This window comes from Danio rerio, chromosome 24, assembly GCF_049306965.1.
Source record: "Danio rerio strain Tuebingen ecotype United States chromosome 24, GRCz12tu, whole genome shotgun sequence".
NCBI lineage: Eukaryota > Metazoa > Chordata > Actinopteri > Cypriniformes > Danionidae > Danio > Danio rerio.
Window position 1 is genome coordinate 6582187 of NC_133199.1, and position 17814 is coordinate 6600000.

General features: G+C 38.1%; 1 protein-coding gene across 3 annotated transcripts in view; it reads right to left on the reverse strand.

Moving 5' to 3' along the window:
* The window catches only part of gpr158a (G protein-coupled receptor 158a), a 741191-nt gene that overhangs the window by 626619 nt on the left and 96758 nt on the right, over window positions 1-17814 (reverse strand). Inside the window, exons 7-12 of one of the 3 annotated variants that reach the window (XM_005162534.5) lie at window positions 16057-16295; window positions 14516-14654; window positions 10231-10336; window positions 10006-10152; window positions 9769-9852; window positions 5546-9372 (exon numbers count right to left, since the gene is read on the reverse strand). In XM_005162534.5, the coding sequence (XP_005162591.1) occupies window positions 7459-9372; window positions 9769-9852; window positions 10006-10152; window positions 10231-10336; window positions 14516-14654; window positions 16057-16295 (2629 nt within the window). In that variant the 3' untranslated portion in view covers window positions 5546-7458. Of the gene's footprint in view, window positions 1-5545; window positions 9373-9768; window positions 9853-10005; window positions 10153-10230; window positions 10337-14515; window positions 14655-15735; window positions 16296-17814 lie in introns of those variants that run through there. The other 2 variants (XM_005162535.5, XR_012399680.1) reach the window with 2 other exon arrangements.

Here is a 17814-nt window from a genome sequence, read left to right on the forward strand (position 1 = left end):
AAGGCTTCCTTTAAGTTTAAAGTAAACAAACCTTGGAGAGAACTAAGACTGGCCAGGACACAAATTTACTTTGAGAATAGGCCGTGACCACTTAGCTGGAGACTTTGTGGCGAGATCAGTCATTATTAATGAAAGCAAAAATGCTGACAGTGTAAAAGCAGTCAAGACATTTTTTTGCAAATGCAACATATTTGAACGGCGGTGAGATGCAATTATCAGGGCTCGGCGTGAAACCATTGTAATAGGCTTCCTCAATGTTGTAACAAAAGTCCTAAAAGTTGTGCGAAATGGTTTGGAACTAAAAATGTCAAGGTCAAATCTGATTGGCCTGCTCTCAAGCACCAATGAAAGCTGAGGTGCAAGAGTTTTTCGGGTTGACGTCTCTCTTAATCACTCAGTTACTCACATGAAAAAAGCCAATCATCACGTTTTCAGTTACACCACTAGTGATGGGAAGTTCGGATCATTTTACTGACTCAGATCTTTGAGTCTCGTTCATCTCTTTTTTTCGAGTCATTTCGTTTATTTGGTTCAATTAGCCAAAATATTATTAAAATGTTATGAATTGCTTCCAAACACATTTACAACTAGCCCAAAAGGTTGATCACATGACAAATAAGTCATAAATAGATTAATATAAGGAGAAAATAATAATTAATTATTTACCTGCTTTTTAGTCCCATGAAGGTATTGTTGTCTCTTTGCTCAGCTCAAATTTTCTTGTCTTCAAATCTCAGTTGCTCCTTTACGTTACACTGACAGTCACATATTATCTTAACCAATGTACACAGTCTGAGCCCATAGGAGCCATGATAATTAGTTCACCTTTCGAGTCTTCTGGTTCTTGAGTTGTTTGTTCATCACTTGACAGAATGACTCAAACCCGAGGACTCGAGAGATAAACGGATCAATTCTCTTTCCGGCTCTAAATTTGAAAAAGCGTATATGATTGGCCTGTGGTGAACGAACGAGTCAAACCCGATAGAGGACTCGAGAGGTCAACGGATCAATTCTCTTTACGGCTTTAAATGCATATGATTCTAATCACTCCCTGAGAGGACTCATAGTTCCTGAGTCATATTGAAGATTTGTTCAAAAGAAACGAATCGTTCAAGAACGACCTATCACTGAACACCAATTTTCAGACACACCAATCATCATCACTGGTTGGTTGTGTACCACTCCTGCCCCTAACACACACACTCTAAACCGCTTCAGTGTTCTCAATTATAGTAATGCACATTTTATTGTCAGTAATGGTAACGACGTTGTAACAGGGGAAACAGTCATTCGTTTCATTACTCGTTACTTAAAATAGTATCTCTGTTAGTAATGGCATTTATTTATTGTGCTGTTATTGCCATCACTGCTCATATAGATTTGGAAAAGTAATAAAAATAATAATAATAAATGAATTCATAATTTCCTGTAAACCACAAAAAAAAATAAATAAATAAATCTGTAAATTAAAGAAAGCAATTCATTTCGAGTTCATTATGTCAACACACAATAGATTTTTTTGTAGAAATATTTATTGCAGAGGAGGTATTTTTTATGTACATGCTATCACAATATTACACAATATAAATCTACCAAATATCTCCATATGTGTATGCTATAAGCTTGTCATAGAGCATTTGATATAACAAGCACATAATACAGTGGGTAGGGTACAGTTTCACTCACTATACAACTCGTAACAGTCCAATAAAGATCAAAGATTATTATCATTTTTTTTTAAAGTTCTATCAAGGGCAGTGAAACATCAGTCTTACTAATTTCTCATTATCATGCAGAAGCAACGAGAGTTAGAGCTAAGACAATACCGCGTTAAGTAGTAGGAGTGTCCCCCCCAACACGCGACAGTGGTGGGACACGCGTGGGGCTCAAGTAAACGAGCTAAATAACCAAAAATCAATCATAAATAGATAAATAATCACTTCTGTAAACTTCAAAAAACTAAACATTGCACTAAGACAATGTAATAGGCAAGGTTACCATTAACATTAACAGGTCATGAGTTGAGTGCTTACATCGTACTACATAGAGATCAACCGAGGACCCGCAGATGAGTAAAACTTGTAAACTAGAGGGATGCACTACGATACAACAACCATTCCCAGAAACATTCTCTATGTATAACAAAGTTGGTCAATTTTACACATCCATCTAGGCATACATTAAGAACAGACTCTGGAGAGCGTACTGTTCTCAGCAGAGTGTATGAGATGACCAGACAGTTTCGAAATATAGGTTGCTGAAAGTTCCCTTTAGTGTACAGAGAAATCTATAGCCTGATGAGGATGGCAGAAATCCGGGATTCTAAATCATAAACAGATCTCTGTTCCCAGAAATCTGGGAAGGTGGCGAATAGCTTTTGATTGGTCAATAAAATACTACTTGGGTCATTCCTGCTTTGCTGTATTTTTTTTTTTTTTGTAAGATGTGTTAAACTCACAATGTTAAACAAGGAGATCATGTAAGTTTGATTTCTTTTATTACAGGATGAGAATGAAACGAACGTGAAGTGAATTTCAATTTACTTTTTAAACCGTTTTATATTTAAATATATATTTTAATGTCATTTATTTCCTGTGATTTCAAAGATAAATGTTTAGCATTGCTGTTATAGTCACAAAATTCTTTGCTTTGCAATGCAAAGTTTATAACAGTCAATTATTAAACCTCTGATAGGCTGATGGCCATGTGGCATTCTGCAGTATCAGCACTCGTACAGCCTCTTCACCCTTGTGTTTTACTCCGCCCACATACAGTGACAGCAGATCAATAAACTCACAACAGTTTGACAATTATTGCAGCTGTTGGACAACATAATGGACTGTTGCTTCTATTTTTGGCAAGAATGTTGTTGTTTAGATTGCAACTATACAGTTTTTTTTATAAGGATAGTGCCTATTTTTTAAATATTTATAATGTCAAGAGATTCAGGCCCTTAGCCTGCCATTGAGCAGAGCAAAGAGAGTTGATATGTTTCCACAAGATGGTGACAGAGACTGCATAATACATTAAAGGAGGAAAAACGTACAGCTGATCAAATCCCTAGAGTCGATGTCTCTCTTTTGTATGTTGTAATGCTGTATTTATACCATAGTAATTTTCTAATATTTGCTTCGGCTTTTTCTAAGTTAATTATTATGATCTCCCGATTGCAACAGAGAAATAATGGGAAATATCTGTAGACTGATGGCATTTCATGCTGTTCTTAAAATCTTAAAATGCCAACAAAATTCTGTTTTGTCATCACTTTAGATATAATGCTAAAGAATCATTACAATACTAGCTCTAAAGTGATGTTGGTGAAGTAGCAAAAGTTTGGTTTCTGCTGTTCTGATGTCAGCTGCAGTTGTGAACAAATGGCGGAAGAAAGTAGTTCCTCATGCAATAGGATTTTGAGACTTTCCGTTTGATTTTCTTTTTAATATACATAATATAGCTGTCGAACTGCTGTAAATACGCAATATCACACTCGTAGCAGAGCGATATGGCTGTATATCGTCACTGGTGGGACACTAAGCACACCTCCCACCAGTGACGATATATTGTACTGCTACTCTTGTATGTATATATATATATATATATATATATATATATATATATATATATATATATATATAYACACACACACACACACACACACACACACACACACACACACACACACACACACACACACACACACATTTTTTTGGGTTTTTGTTAGGTTTTCTGAGCATCAAATTAGCATATCAGAATGATTTCTGAAGGATGATAGGACTGGGGTAATGATGTAAAAAAATCAGCTTTGAATCACACAAATAAATTACATTTTAAAATATATTAAAATAGCAAACGGTTATTTTAAATATATGGAGATCAAATTTAGAGAATGAGCCTCAATTCTTTAATATTTTTAACCATAACATGTAATTATATATTTTCATGTTGTAAATATTACTATTATACTAATAGTATTACTACACTGTAAATTTTGAAGCTGAATCATATTAACCATATGAGTCCATTGAACTTATATACTGTTAACCTAACTTGCGTAACTTATAAAATTAAGTTAGAACACGGTTAACATACTTTGAATTACAATGGCTAAAAAGATATGTTGTCACACAAAGTGATCATGTAATTGTAATACTGAAATATTATATTGTATTATTAAAATATTACTTCTTTTCTGCCGTATAATTGTTCGGAAAAATATAATAATGATAATAATACAAAATAATATAATTTTTATCTCTACTACACATACACACTTATTCATATTTTGTGTTTTCTTTTATATATTTCTCGTTTCTAAATATTGTATGCAGTTTGAAACTGGTATAGTAAAAAAAAAACACTTAACAATGTTGGACGGATTTCTGTCCTATCCATTTTCTTTAATTTGAGCAAATATCATGTAATCATTAATAATGTTGATAGATCAGATGACCAGGAAAAAATTCCGCTGAAAGAAATTATGAAAAATCAAAACAAAACTGCAGAGCAGGAATGATCCACCTGTAGTCATGGGAAGATATTTTTCAGAAGTCATATATTTCCCCCACTGTGGAGAGATGGGAGCGTGACATCATCTGATTCTCTCACAGAATGACATATTTAGGTACATTTTTTTTTCTTTTTACCTCTTTGGTACATATAACATATATACATGGTATAACCATTTCTTCTGTATTCTTGCTAATTCATAGTGTGCACATACAAAACACAAGAATCTGTCAATACATTTAAAAACCATTTAGTTACTGTAGGATTGGGTCAACACAGTTTGAAATCGCAATGTCAACATATATATGAATATTTCATAACGAGGCATTGCACTGTACAACAGCTCATGCCTCGTGTTTGGACACCATTACCTTGACATCATTACAGATTACCATTGACCATGTACTGAAAAGGCATTCAAGATATGTTAACATTCCAACAGTAATTTAGATACTTGGTTAAACTCATGTCAGTGGTCTCTGAGGAGGATTCAAAATATTCTTTTTAAGAAATCGATACAATTTCCAAAAATTCAATACAGTAAGAAAAAGATGTTTTTTTTATTTGAAACTGATGTAATCATCATAGAATGTTTAAAGAAACTGAGGCTTGGGTCAGAATTTGATATGAGATATTGGAATTTAAGTGTTCTTATTAGCTATGTTTCCATCCATCAATTTTTATGTAAATTTTGGAATATCTCATACACTGTGAAAATGCTGGGTTCCACACAATCTATTTGTGTTGGGACAACATGATGGAATCAAATTATACGTATTTGTTTTTACAAATTTAAGTTGATTGAACATAAAATTATAAAAAATGTATAAGTTTTCAGTGTAAAAAATGCTCAATGGAAACCGCAAAATGCTCGTACATTTACATTTATGCCCACAACTAAGATAAAATATTTTATAAACTACGATTTAGCAAATGAACTCCAGCGTGCACATCCAAAAAAGTCTTCAGTAGACTAATCAGCTGACTGACCACATTTTAAAACATCTGAAATGTTGTTTTAGTCATTCTAAAATCCCTCAGCCAAAGTCTGTCATCAAAGTGGTTCGGTATTATTACTTCAAAAAACTGTATCAAAGATCAGTCTCGCAGCTCCAAAAGCCACAGCGCATTCATTGCGTTTCATCTTCTAAGATGCAAGCAGTGCATAGAGGCGACCTAGATAGAGAGTTGTTTACGACACCAGACCCCGTCTTCACTTTTGTCCGACAACCTCATCCCCGTGCTCTTCACTACTGTTTGCAACACCACCTCGCTCTCCACTTTCATCTGTGGCAGCACAACCCCCCAGCTCTTCACTTTTGTCCGACAACCCCATCCCAATGGTCTTCACTACCGTTCGCAACACCACCTGGCTCTTCACTTACATCTGCAACAGTGCACCACCAATTAAAAAAAAAAAAAAAAAAAAAAAACACAGTGGCTTTTACTACTGCAGCAAATTCCATTTTTCTTTTTGAAATTTGGCGCCAGTTTTTCAGGAAGTAACGATTTTGTTCTCTTTGATTCATTGCACTGTAAATATGCTGTCCCAACAAAAATGGATTATATTAACTTAATAAATTTAAGTGGATTAAACATAAAACAATTAAGTTGTCCCTAAAAAAATGTTAAGAATTGTTTTGTTTTCAGCAGCAAAATCTGTGTGTGTGTGTGTGGATAGAAATGGTGCTTTATTTACAAAAGTTTTATGCGAAATTCCAGTTTTGAGCATAAATCTGATTAGCATATTTGGATGAAAACATAGCTATTGTAAAGACAATAAAAGAAAGACATTCGAGGCAGAAACCTTAATGATTGTGCCCTACGCTGAGAGAAATGAAATCTATGGTCCCGTTAACTGAGCGGTGGGCTTTGTATTTAGTTTTTCCCTAGCGTACCCCATTCAGAAAGCATTTACAATTTCGCAACATTGGTAATATATAAACTAAACCTCTTTTCTTTTTTTCTTTTTATTTTCATCAATAAATATCTGTGACATGGGCTATGACAAAGGTTTCACATCTCTCATTACAAAGTAAGACTGGTACAGGACTTTTTAAATAGGCACATTCAGGATAATATATCAGCAAATTTGGAAGCATTGGAAATGTGTTTTGTTATTTTACTAGCTGTTTTTAAATTCTAGTCAAGAAAATTAAAAGGTGTTGCAGATGTGCACATATGATCAGAACGGCATAAAACAGCAAGGCCAAAGAGACAAACAAGGGAAAAAGTGAATGAAGTCATGTCAAGTTTTCGTCTGTCTTTCTAAGTATGCTATTCGCTAAAGTGCTACAGGCTATTTTCCTAGCAGCCGTGTGAAATTCGGCTCACTGTACAAATGTAGTGTCTCTATTACGCTGTCGAGGTGTGAGTTCTTAGATTTATTGGATTTGACCTCTATCTTTGGCAAATATATATATTTTATTTACTCAAACCAAACGATGACGTATGAAACAAAAACAAGGAAATGGATCAGGCTTACTCCATGACGCTTCATGCATGGTCCACACCATCCTATGTAACAGGAACTTGAACAATCTTGTTTTGTGGAAGCCACGGTCAAGGAGAGGCTACAGATGCAGCTGTTATGAGAGTTCAAAATGTTAATGAGGATACATGTGGTGAATATAGGCATCTTGTTTACATTGCACATAAAGAGTTGCATAATTGTAAACTACCGTTTCTATTTAAAGGTTCAACCAATACTTTATAATCTGGAATGCCTGGTGAGTTGTTGCATTTTTTGTATATATGTGTTTTTTTTTCTTTAATTTTATTCCAAAAAACACAAAGGGAAAAAAGGTTGAAGAGAAAGGCAGCTTGTGCGACTTCTTGATTTTCTTCTCCAAAACACCACCAATTCTATTAAAGTTCAAATTCCTTGGTGTATTTATGAAAGAAAAAGCACATACAATGGAGGACTAACTAATGGTTCACTCGGGTAAAGTGTCATGCCTTTTTTGTCGATGCTTGATCATCAAAGTCCCATGGACAGACATCTGCCGTTTTAACACCACTAGAATTTGAACTTTTCTGTTTGCCACCGGTGCCCCTGTTGGCCTCCTTACTAGTTGCTGCCTCTTCAAAATCCCAAGGACATACGTCTGCTTGTTTGCTTTTTGCTAATGCAACATTTGGGCTTTTTTGTTTTTCCATTGAAACATTTCCCTGACTACTATCAACATCCCACGGACAAACCTCGGCCATTATTTTAGACTGGCTCACGGGTCTTTCTTTTGTCTTGCCAGAGCTGAACTTTGTGTTTGATTTCATTTTGTCCTCATCTGGACCCTTTGTGTTTCCTCTTTCCAACTCTAATAATCTGACAGGGGAATTTCCCTTCTTTATAGCATGGGTCTCCTTTGATTTAGGAACCTGAGAAGAACAAGGGGTCTTTTCAGAGGTGGGACTTGACATAGTCTCAAAGTCCCATGGACACACGTCTGCTTTAGAGGGCGGCTGCAGTGAGCTGCCTGTGGATTTAGTAGGTTCAGAGAGAATACTCTTTGCTTTGACCTCTGTAGGCGTAGTACCCTTGCCCTTGACTTCAGTAGGCGAGGAGCTTTTTTTGCCTTTGATCTCAGTTGGTGTGGTGCCCTTTTTTGGTCTGCTCTGATCAGGGGAGCGAGGGGAGTCCTTTGGCTTGCTTGATACTTCCTCAAAGTCCCATGGACAGACGTCTGCTTTTAAAACCTTGGCAACCTCTCTGGAAGCCTGTTGTTGAGACATGGCAGACTTAGTATTGGAGTGAGGTTTTGGCCCTGTTGGCTGACCATGATCCTCGTTTCCTTCCTCCCACGGACATATGTCTGCTCTATCTGCAGCTTTCTTGTTTGGATGCCTGGCCGCAGAAGGTGACTGCTCTGCTCCTTTTTGCTTTTGCTGTTGTGACTTTGTCGTCTTGCTGCTACCTCCACGAACTGTGTTTGTTTGCTCAGGAGCAATAGACACATGTTTCTGGACTTTATTTTCGGAGGGAGTTGGCAAATCCTCCACTTCCCAAGGGCACACTTCTGAGAGGTCACACAGGTCTTTCCCCTTGGCTGTTTCTGAGCAAATGGAGGGCTGGCTTCCGCTCATTTGTGGCTTCATTATACCCGTTTTAGCTGCTGTCTGCTTGTATTCCACTGATTGACTGACAATCATCTTCGGATAACCTTCTTTTTCTTCAGCTTCAGCTGAGGTCTTGCCCTCACTGTTCTTTTGATTGGCTTTCTTTGTTGAATCCTCTACACCCTGGGCCTTTCCTGTTAGACCAAGAGTTTTCTCTTTGGCACTGGCAATAACGCTTAGAGATTTCTGCAGCATGGATGTTCTGGGGTGAATAGGTTTCTTATCAGCTGTCAGATTGTGAGCGCTGGCTGACTTGCACACCAAGGGAACCGACTCTGTTGACTCACTGGCTACATCAATCTTTTCAGAAGACTTTTTGACCAGCTTTTTTCCCATTAGGGTTTCGAGAAGAGAGCCCTCTGTGGTTGTGACTTCCATCTTGTCAGTTGCCGAACTGCTGGAATCTTCACTGTGGTCTCGAACATGGTCGTAACTGCTGTGGGACTTTTTAAGGGAGAAAACTTTGCTCTTTAAGGATTCATCTTTAGCAGGCTTAACAGAGTGTGAGGGATCAAAAGGATTCTTTCTCAGCACACAGATGCTGTTATGGTTGCTCCCGTGTTCACCTTGGTCTTTGTCGTCCCGGCTACACTGGCGTCCCATTGTCTCTGGGATCTCAGTGATGCGTCGCATGAGAGAGCGGCCTAGGCCCTTTTTGGAGCTTCGCTTCTTCTGCAGGTGAGGATTGTTAGCCAGCATCTTTTTCCTCTTGTAAATCTCCAGTTGAGAGTAGAGTTTCTTCAGCTCTTCCTGTGGATTTGGAGACAAGACGTGCAATTAACTCACAAGGTGTGTCTAGATGTAGAAGTGTAGAAATGGAATGATTGTAGTTACAGTGAAGCAGACGCTCTATTGCACAGAAAACATGCAGAACTAGTCTTTATATGCAACTACAGACAGTGCCTCGAAGACGTAAGACCAAACCAACATGCTGTTTTATAGACAGGACAGTCTGGGACGGTGTCAAAAAACGAATATTTTGTGTTTTATTGTTAGGTCTGAAACAGTCTCTGAAGAAGTATTTAGTACAGAATCAACAAACGTTAGACCAAGAGCAGAACTTTATCCCATTAGCAAAATGCCCAAAATTTGTCTTCAGTGAGAGACTTCTTCAGCTCTAACAAACAAACAAGAACCTCTGCTCACGTTGGTACGTTTTTCCCAGAGACTGTCGCAAGACCTTACGCCACAGCCATTAATAGAACTTAGCTGGCCCATTTCCTCTGGTGTCTGCAATAAAAAACTGCCATGGCTCAGTATGTTTGTCAGTTATAGGACAACGGGTCAAAAGATATTTACAGATTATGAAATTTCAGGTAATTACCAAGGCAGGATAGAGTCAAGGGGAAAAGGAAATGGGAATGAAGAGAGTAAGGCACCTACCCGGATATCCTCTGGGTCCAGACTGTGCTCACTCCAAGCAGATGTGATACTGCTATTCAGGTATGACCCAGACCGCCCCATGTCCAATTCATCTTCGTAAGCTTCTGTAGCAATGTCATCCCTTAGATGTGTGCCCGCAAACAAGAACTGTGGAAAGGATCAGGAATAAGATGAGGAAAGTTTTATCAAGTTTCTCAACAAACTAAATCTGATTAGTAGATTTACCTTTGGCACAAGCAGCAACCCCAAAGTGACAGTCACCGTTAAGTGTGTATGAGCAAAGAAAAGCATCAGCATCCAGTCTGGGTGCAATTCAGGAGCAAGTGTGAACCTGTGAATGGATTTAAAGAACAAATGATCTTATACAATTTATTATTTATATGACCAATCACCACCTGCATAAAAAACAAAACTATGGTAAATTATTGTAATTACTATAGTGTTTTTAAACCATAAAAAAGTAAAATGTATTATGCTGTATATGTTTACAGCAAAATAAGATATATACTGTATTATAATAAAATGAACCTTATAGTTATTTAAAACTGCAGTGTATTGGTAATTTGTTTATATTACCACAGCAACTATAGAATAAACAGTCTAATTAATGTTTTATTATAACATGGTTAAAAAAAAACCAATGAATCCCACATGAACATGGGGAGAACATGCAAACTCCACATAGAAATGACAACTGGCCCAGCCGGGAATCGAACCATTGACTTGTCGGCTGCACAGCCATGATGCGAATCTCTCGTTCCCCCACATCCCAAACTTGCTCTTTTGGATTGAGATCTGGTGACTGTGGAGGCCATTTGAATACAATAAACTCATTGTCATGTTCAAGAAACCAGTCTGAGGTAATTTGCGCTTTACGACATGGCACGTTATCCTGCTGGAAGTAGCCATCAGAAGATGGATACAATGTGGTCATAAAGGCATGGACATGGCCAACAACAATACTCAGGTAGGCTGTGCCATTAACACAATGCTCAATTGGTACTAATGAGCCTGAAGTGTGCCATGAAAACATCCCCCATACCATACCACCACCACCAGCACCCTGAACGGTTTATACAAGGCAGGGTGGATGTATGATTTCATGTTGTTGACACCAAAATCTGACCCTACCATCTGAATGTCGCAGCAGAAATCGAGACCCGACAACGTTTTTCCAAGCTTCTATTGTCCAATTTTGTTGAGCCTGTGTGAATTGTAGCCTCAGTTTCCTGTTCTTAGCTGACAGAAGTGGCACCCGGTTGGGTCTTCTGCTGCTGTAGCCCATCCGCCTCAAGGTTGGACGCTTTGTGCTTTCAGAGATGCTCTTCTGAAGACCTCAGTTGTGACGAGTAGATATTTGAGTTACTGTAGCATTTTTATCGAATCAGTCTGGCCATTCTTCTCTGCCCTCTGGCATCAACAAGGCATTTGCACCCACAGATCTGCCACTTTTTTTTGGAACATTCTCTGTAAACCTTAGAGATGGCTGTTTGTGAAAATCCCAGTAGATCGGCAGTTTTTGAAATACTCAGACCAGCATGTCTGGCACCAACAACCATGCAACATTCAAAGTCACTTAAATCCCCTTTCTTCCCCATTCTGATACTCGGTTTGAACTGCAGCCAATCGTCTTGATCATGTCTACATGCCTAAATGCATTGAGTTGCTGCCATGTGATTGGCTGATTAGAAATTTGCGTTATCGAGCAGTTACACAATAAAGTACACAATAAAGTACACAACATAAGTACACAATAAAGTGGCCATTGAGTGTACTTTTGAATGCATGCTGTGTTTATTTGTGCTTAAACTTTTTTTTTCTTCTGCAGGGTTATCTGTGCTGGCCTGCTGGGAGTCTGTCTTCTCTGGACTAAGTTTGCAGCTCTGTTGCTTCCAGCTCTTTTAATGCGATTGGAAGTTGACTGTCCTTTTGAGATGACAGATGCACAACTGCACTGAATTGCCTGGACATGTCCGTACACACAGACCTTTTTAAAGTTTCCCTCTTGCTGTTGTTACATCACCTTCTGAGATTTCTGAGGTAAACTAGAAAGTCCCTGTGTATGCTGAAAACACAGGCTGCCACGATGCACTAATTACTTTTTTTTTATGATGAAAGGACATGTGTGCTGTTACACCAAAATGCAGATACTTAACTAACATATCCCATGGCTCTATACTACGATTAATTACTGTAGGAACAGTGGAGAGAGCAAAAGGCGATGCAGCACTTCTAAAAACCACATGCCCTCTCTTTGAAGTCAACGGCCTTTATCTTGTGTAAGAGTTCAAGCTAAGTCCCTGCCTGAATGAGTGCCTCATTACTGCTGAAGTTATTCACACGCTCAACAGCCCTAAACTTTAAAAGGCAGTACTGCTCCATCAGGCTACAGTGCATGAGCTTCCTCAAAAATGTATTCAAAATGAGCATAAGTAGTAAAAACAGATCAAATTGTCCAAACAGCCATGAGAGAATAACCACGAGGAGGCTGACAGCATAAGCAGTAATATCAATAGAAATCTGACCAATCAGAGGTGCTTTAAACATACAATGACTGTTTCAGATGTGGCTGATCAGACACATAATCATTTTGCTTTCTTAATAATACACCATCAACCTCCTCTCCACCCAGAAAAGAATGGATGGTGAGTGAGTATTTCAATTCCAAGGTTTATACGTTTATATATGTTTAAGAGGAGTGTCGGAGGAGGGAAAAAGGGAAGGTCCGTAAAAAATTTGCATAATAAAGGGAGTGTCGGTTTAGGCATGCGCTGATTTTTAAGTGAAAACAAACACACAGACACAAAGGAGAAAGACTGTGTTTACATGGACATCAGTAATCGAATTATTTTCCAAATTATTAAATGGTGGACTTTAACTGCAGTTTGGCACTTTCATTCAGGAATTTCATTCATGCCCCTCTTGACAAATGAGATATTTAATTCAAGGAACTGCTGTAAGCGTGTATTTTTTTATGCAATGTTTGTTACCGCACGGCGAATGAGATAAAAAAAACACACCGCATTTCTTGGTAAATTAGATGCACTCGGTAGGTAGCGTCAGAAAGCCGTGTGTGTTATTCCTGTCACAAAATGCAGTGAAAATCCTCCACGACGGTAAGTTTGATTGTGGTGCTTACATGTTTACACTCAGAGAGCATCTTTCAGTCTATAATATTGTAGTGATATTAACGTACTGTAAACTTTATTAACTAAGAAATCATTTGACAAAGGTCTGTCTTTAAACACTGAAAGAGTACTGCTGATGATATGAACTAACATTGCCTCTGAATAAACAAAAAAACAAAAATCACTGATCACTAACTTACCAAATCTGTAGAGACAGGACAATCAACACCAACTGGAGCTGCGTCTTTATTAGTAGGAGACGAGAGGCAAATCTGAATTTTACCATTTCCAGATGAGAAAAGCTCTCGGGTAAAAAATGTTCCTTAGACACACGTTTTTCTGTCGAGCGTCGCATCCACTGTAAGTCCAGCTGCACTCTCATAGCGGGAAAATGAAAACAAAACCTTCACTGCAGCAACTTTTAAAAGCAACACTGACGAACCGTTGTTCTCCTGTTTGGGAAAACAACTTGGCATCTCTCTGTCATCTGAACACTGTAACAGGTTAAAACAGTATCCGAAGCTATCATGCAAATTAATGAAGTTGCACCGCATAAACAATAGAGCACGCTGATTGGTTTAAACCAAGTCTTATGAATGAATGCAGCACACTCGGAGCTGTCATACAGTACTCCCAAGTACAGACGTCCAGTCTACATGCTGGAATACACGCTAAGATCTCATGGCCGTGACACAGCTTCAAAAGTTGCTCGAAATAACGAAATAACGCAAAAACAACCAATTTTCACTTTTTAGTGAAATATATGTGTACTAATAGTGTTTTTAGCAGTGTGGGACACATATACGACTGTCAACAGCTCAAAATAATGTGTTTCGTGACCCTTTAAGACTTATGCTTATTCTCTTTTCATGTGTAATCAGGTGTTTTGCAACAAGCCTCTTGCTTATGTTTTGAAATTATGGTTTTAATACTCCTGCAATCAATGTTTACCTCTACCACAGCTACCCCAGATCGTAGATGGTTCATGTTGGATGTCCCTGCAAAGCTAATTTGGTGGACTGAAAGATTGTTTATATTTTATTTAAATACGTTGCAAGATATTAACATTTTAAGAAACTTAAAACATTTGTGCATCAGCTTACACCCAGAATGCTTTGGAAAAAAGACCCATAAAACTTCCTATGGGAAAATAACTTTTTTATGGGTAAACTGTAGCTATACTGACTTAAAGAAACATTTTTTTGAAAATAGGCTCAGTTTACAATTCCCCTAGAGTTAAAAAAAAAAAAGTTGATATCGGGGTCTGGCAGAAGCACTTTTAGCCTAGCTTAGCTTAGCATAAATCATTGAAACAGATTAGACCATAAGCATCTCACTCAAAAATGACCAGGAGCAATTTGTTTTTAGCTTCGGTTACTCACCTTAAAATGTGGAATATGGCCGAGAGGATGAGCTCATTGTGAACTGCGATGGCCATGTAGCGTGGTTCGTGATATGCCGATGGGACGGTCCTCACCGCAAAGCAAAGATATACACCCCAAAGAAGAAACAGGAACTCAGCTGTTTGAGAAAAGTGGTAGAGTTAAAACACACTTAACTAGTTCTTGGGACCAACCAATTCCCAAATCTAATGTGGCTGTCAAAACCATTCTGTTACAACCTAATATAGCGAGATTGAAATACTTGAATGACAGAGTTGAAAAAAACATGCAATATAGCCATTTAGATTGCTTGTATTCTCTGGACGCCGCTTGACAGACAATTGCAAATAAAGCTGTGGAAGGTATAGTCGAAAGTTTTACAGTGCCCCATCCCCAGCTGGCACATTCTATCCAATGTTAAGCAGTCAGCTGGCCTGACATCAATAAGCGTGTTCCCCCCAGTAAAAATCTGTCATCATCAATGTGACATTACACTGGTCCAGGTGTGAGATTGGGCACGTTCCAATCTGTCATGCCTGAAGAAAAGACATCAGGATAAACCTTTGTGCTGAATTTGATTTGTCACGGCTGGGCTGATGCTTCCTGTGAGCTCCGCTATGTTTTAGTAATTAATGTCAAGGCAGCCTTAATTCACCTCTTCTTTGGCTTGTTTTAAATGAACACTATAACCTGTAAAGATTTACCACAGTGGATATGTCTGGCATACTATTACGCTGCAATAATGCACAATTAATAAAATGGTGTATGAGTCAAAATATAAAGTTGAAGTCCTCCTGAATTATTAGCCCCCCTGTATATGTGTTTCCCGAATTTCTGTTTAATGGAAAACAATGTATATCAACACATTTCTAAACATAATAGTTTTAATAACTCATCTTTAAAAACTTATATAAAATTTATAAAATAAGATATATAAAATATTGCTTAATATTATTGTCTAATAAAATTACCTTAAAATGGTTTAAAAAATCAAAACTGCTGTTATTGTAGCTGAAATAAAACAAATAAAAAACCCAAAAGGTTAAGGTAACTCAGACCATTTGAGGAAACCGATTGCAACAAACCATTTAAGTTCAAAAACTAATCCTAATGAGTACTGTAAAACCTAATAAATAAAGAGAACTCAAACCAACTGAGTACTGTAAACCCCAATAAGTTGAGGCAACTCAAACCGTTTGAGGAAACTGATTGCAACACACCATTTGAGTTAAAGAAATAATCTAAATGAGTACTGTGAACTTACACCATTTAAGTTGAATTAATAAGGTATTTAATTAACTCATTACCTTTAACACTGAGTCTTTTCAAATGAGTAGAATTATCTTCCAGTTATCTTCTAAATTTTGAGTTAACTACACTCATTTCATTTGATGAAGTTGACTGTTAGGTTTTACAGTGCAGTGTTCATTTCAGTGGATTTCAACCACACTGGATGACTCTGCTAGTAATATATTCTATCTGGTGTTCATTAAAATGCCTAATAGTTTTAAAGCAAGCTCTTAGGTAACACATTCACTTACCCACAGCAATCATGTAGTCCCAGCGGTCCAGCAGACACATGCTGAACTGCAGTCCGTCAGTGGTGAAGCCCACACTGATGAGAGCGAGGTGCCTGTTTGGATTCTGACAAACAGCGGAGGTCCAGGCTATTGCGAACCATAACACGATCAACAGGATGATACACAGTAGACGCAACACTCTCCAGCTGGTCATGTAAGGGATCCGCTGGGCTGTACGTGACAGGAACACCTTGAGGACCCTGAAAAACAGCATCAACAACCATTGTTTCATTATCACCTCTGTACTGCAGCTAATGTGGGAAAATGAAAACCCCAAAATGATTTTCATTGTTTACTCATGTGAAAAAGTTCACAAAAGAAGATATTCTGAAGAATGTTGGAAAAAAGCAGCCATTGACACTTATACTACAGGAACAAAATTACTATGTAAGCTAATGGCTGTTTATTTTTCCAACATTCTTCAGTATATCTTCCTTTGAGCTCAATGGGAAAAAAAAACTAACTCAAGCAGGTTTGGAACAAGTGAAGGATGAGTAAATCATGACAGCATTTAATTTGTTTGGGGAGTGAAATGTGCTTTTAAAATAGCAGCTTTTAGAAATGTACTGTTAAAGTTAGCATTTGTAGCTATTTTTGCGTCCAAATTTTGTGACATAGGTAGCTTTTCATAGGTGCTAGTGATGGGTAAAACCACCTACCCAGGCTCATTAGAATTATGTGCCCAGGGCTACATTTTTGAGAACTGAGAAATATGTACCGGGGATACATCATCTTGCAGTCTTTGTTTATACAAATCCAATAGAAGCTGCGGTTTACTACATTTTTGATGATCTCAAATTACCCAGGGAAGTTTTCTCATCTGCTCTTCTTGTAAATCAACCAGAGGCCAATGTTTACATTTCTGCATATGTCCTTCATACTCACCTCCATGAGCTGTCTTGTAATGCATAGTTGTTATCAATTGACCAAATTGAAAAAAAAAAAACACCTTCCCAACCGATAGTTTTTTTCAAAAGCAAACTAGAAGTTAAAAGGCATCACTATCATGAGTAGTTCTACTAAAATGTCACACAGCTTTTTTGGGGTTGTGTTTTACCTTTTTCTGAAACCATCCGTCGCCAGACTCAAACCCTTGGTTTGACCCTCGGTTTCGCATTAAAGTCTGATATCATTAATGCTGAGCTACCAAGCAAACCAGTCACCAGCGTCTATACAGAGGCTAGCACTGCCCCATGGCGTACATTTTTTCTGGTCGCCCACTGAAGCTAAGCAGGGCTGCGCCCGGTCAGCATCTAGATGGGAGACCAAATGGGAAAGCTAGGTTGCTTCTGGACGTGGTAGTGAGACCAGCAGGGGGCACTCAACCTGTGCTCTGTGTTGGTCCTAACGCCCCAATATAGTGTAGGGGACACCATACTGCTCAGTCTGCTCAGCCGTCTTTCAGGTAAGACAGTAAACCGAGGTCCTGACTCTCTGTGTTCATTAAAAATGAAAGGATGCCCTTCGAAAAAGAGTAGGGGTTTTACACTTGAATCCTGGCCAAATTTGCCCACTGGCTTCTGTCCATCAAGACCTCCTAACATCCCCATATGATAATTGAATTCATCACTCTGTCTCCTCACCACCAATCAACTGTGTGTAAAGGTAATTTGAGTGTCCAGAAAAGCGTTGTATAAATGTAAGGAATTATTATTATTACACAGATTGCCCCATTAAAGAGCAATTGAATTTTTGAAACATCTCGAAACAGTGATGACG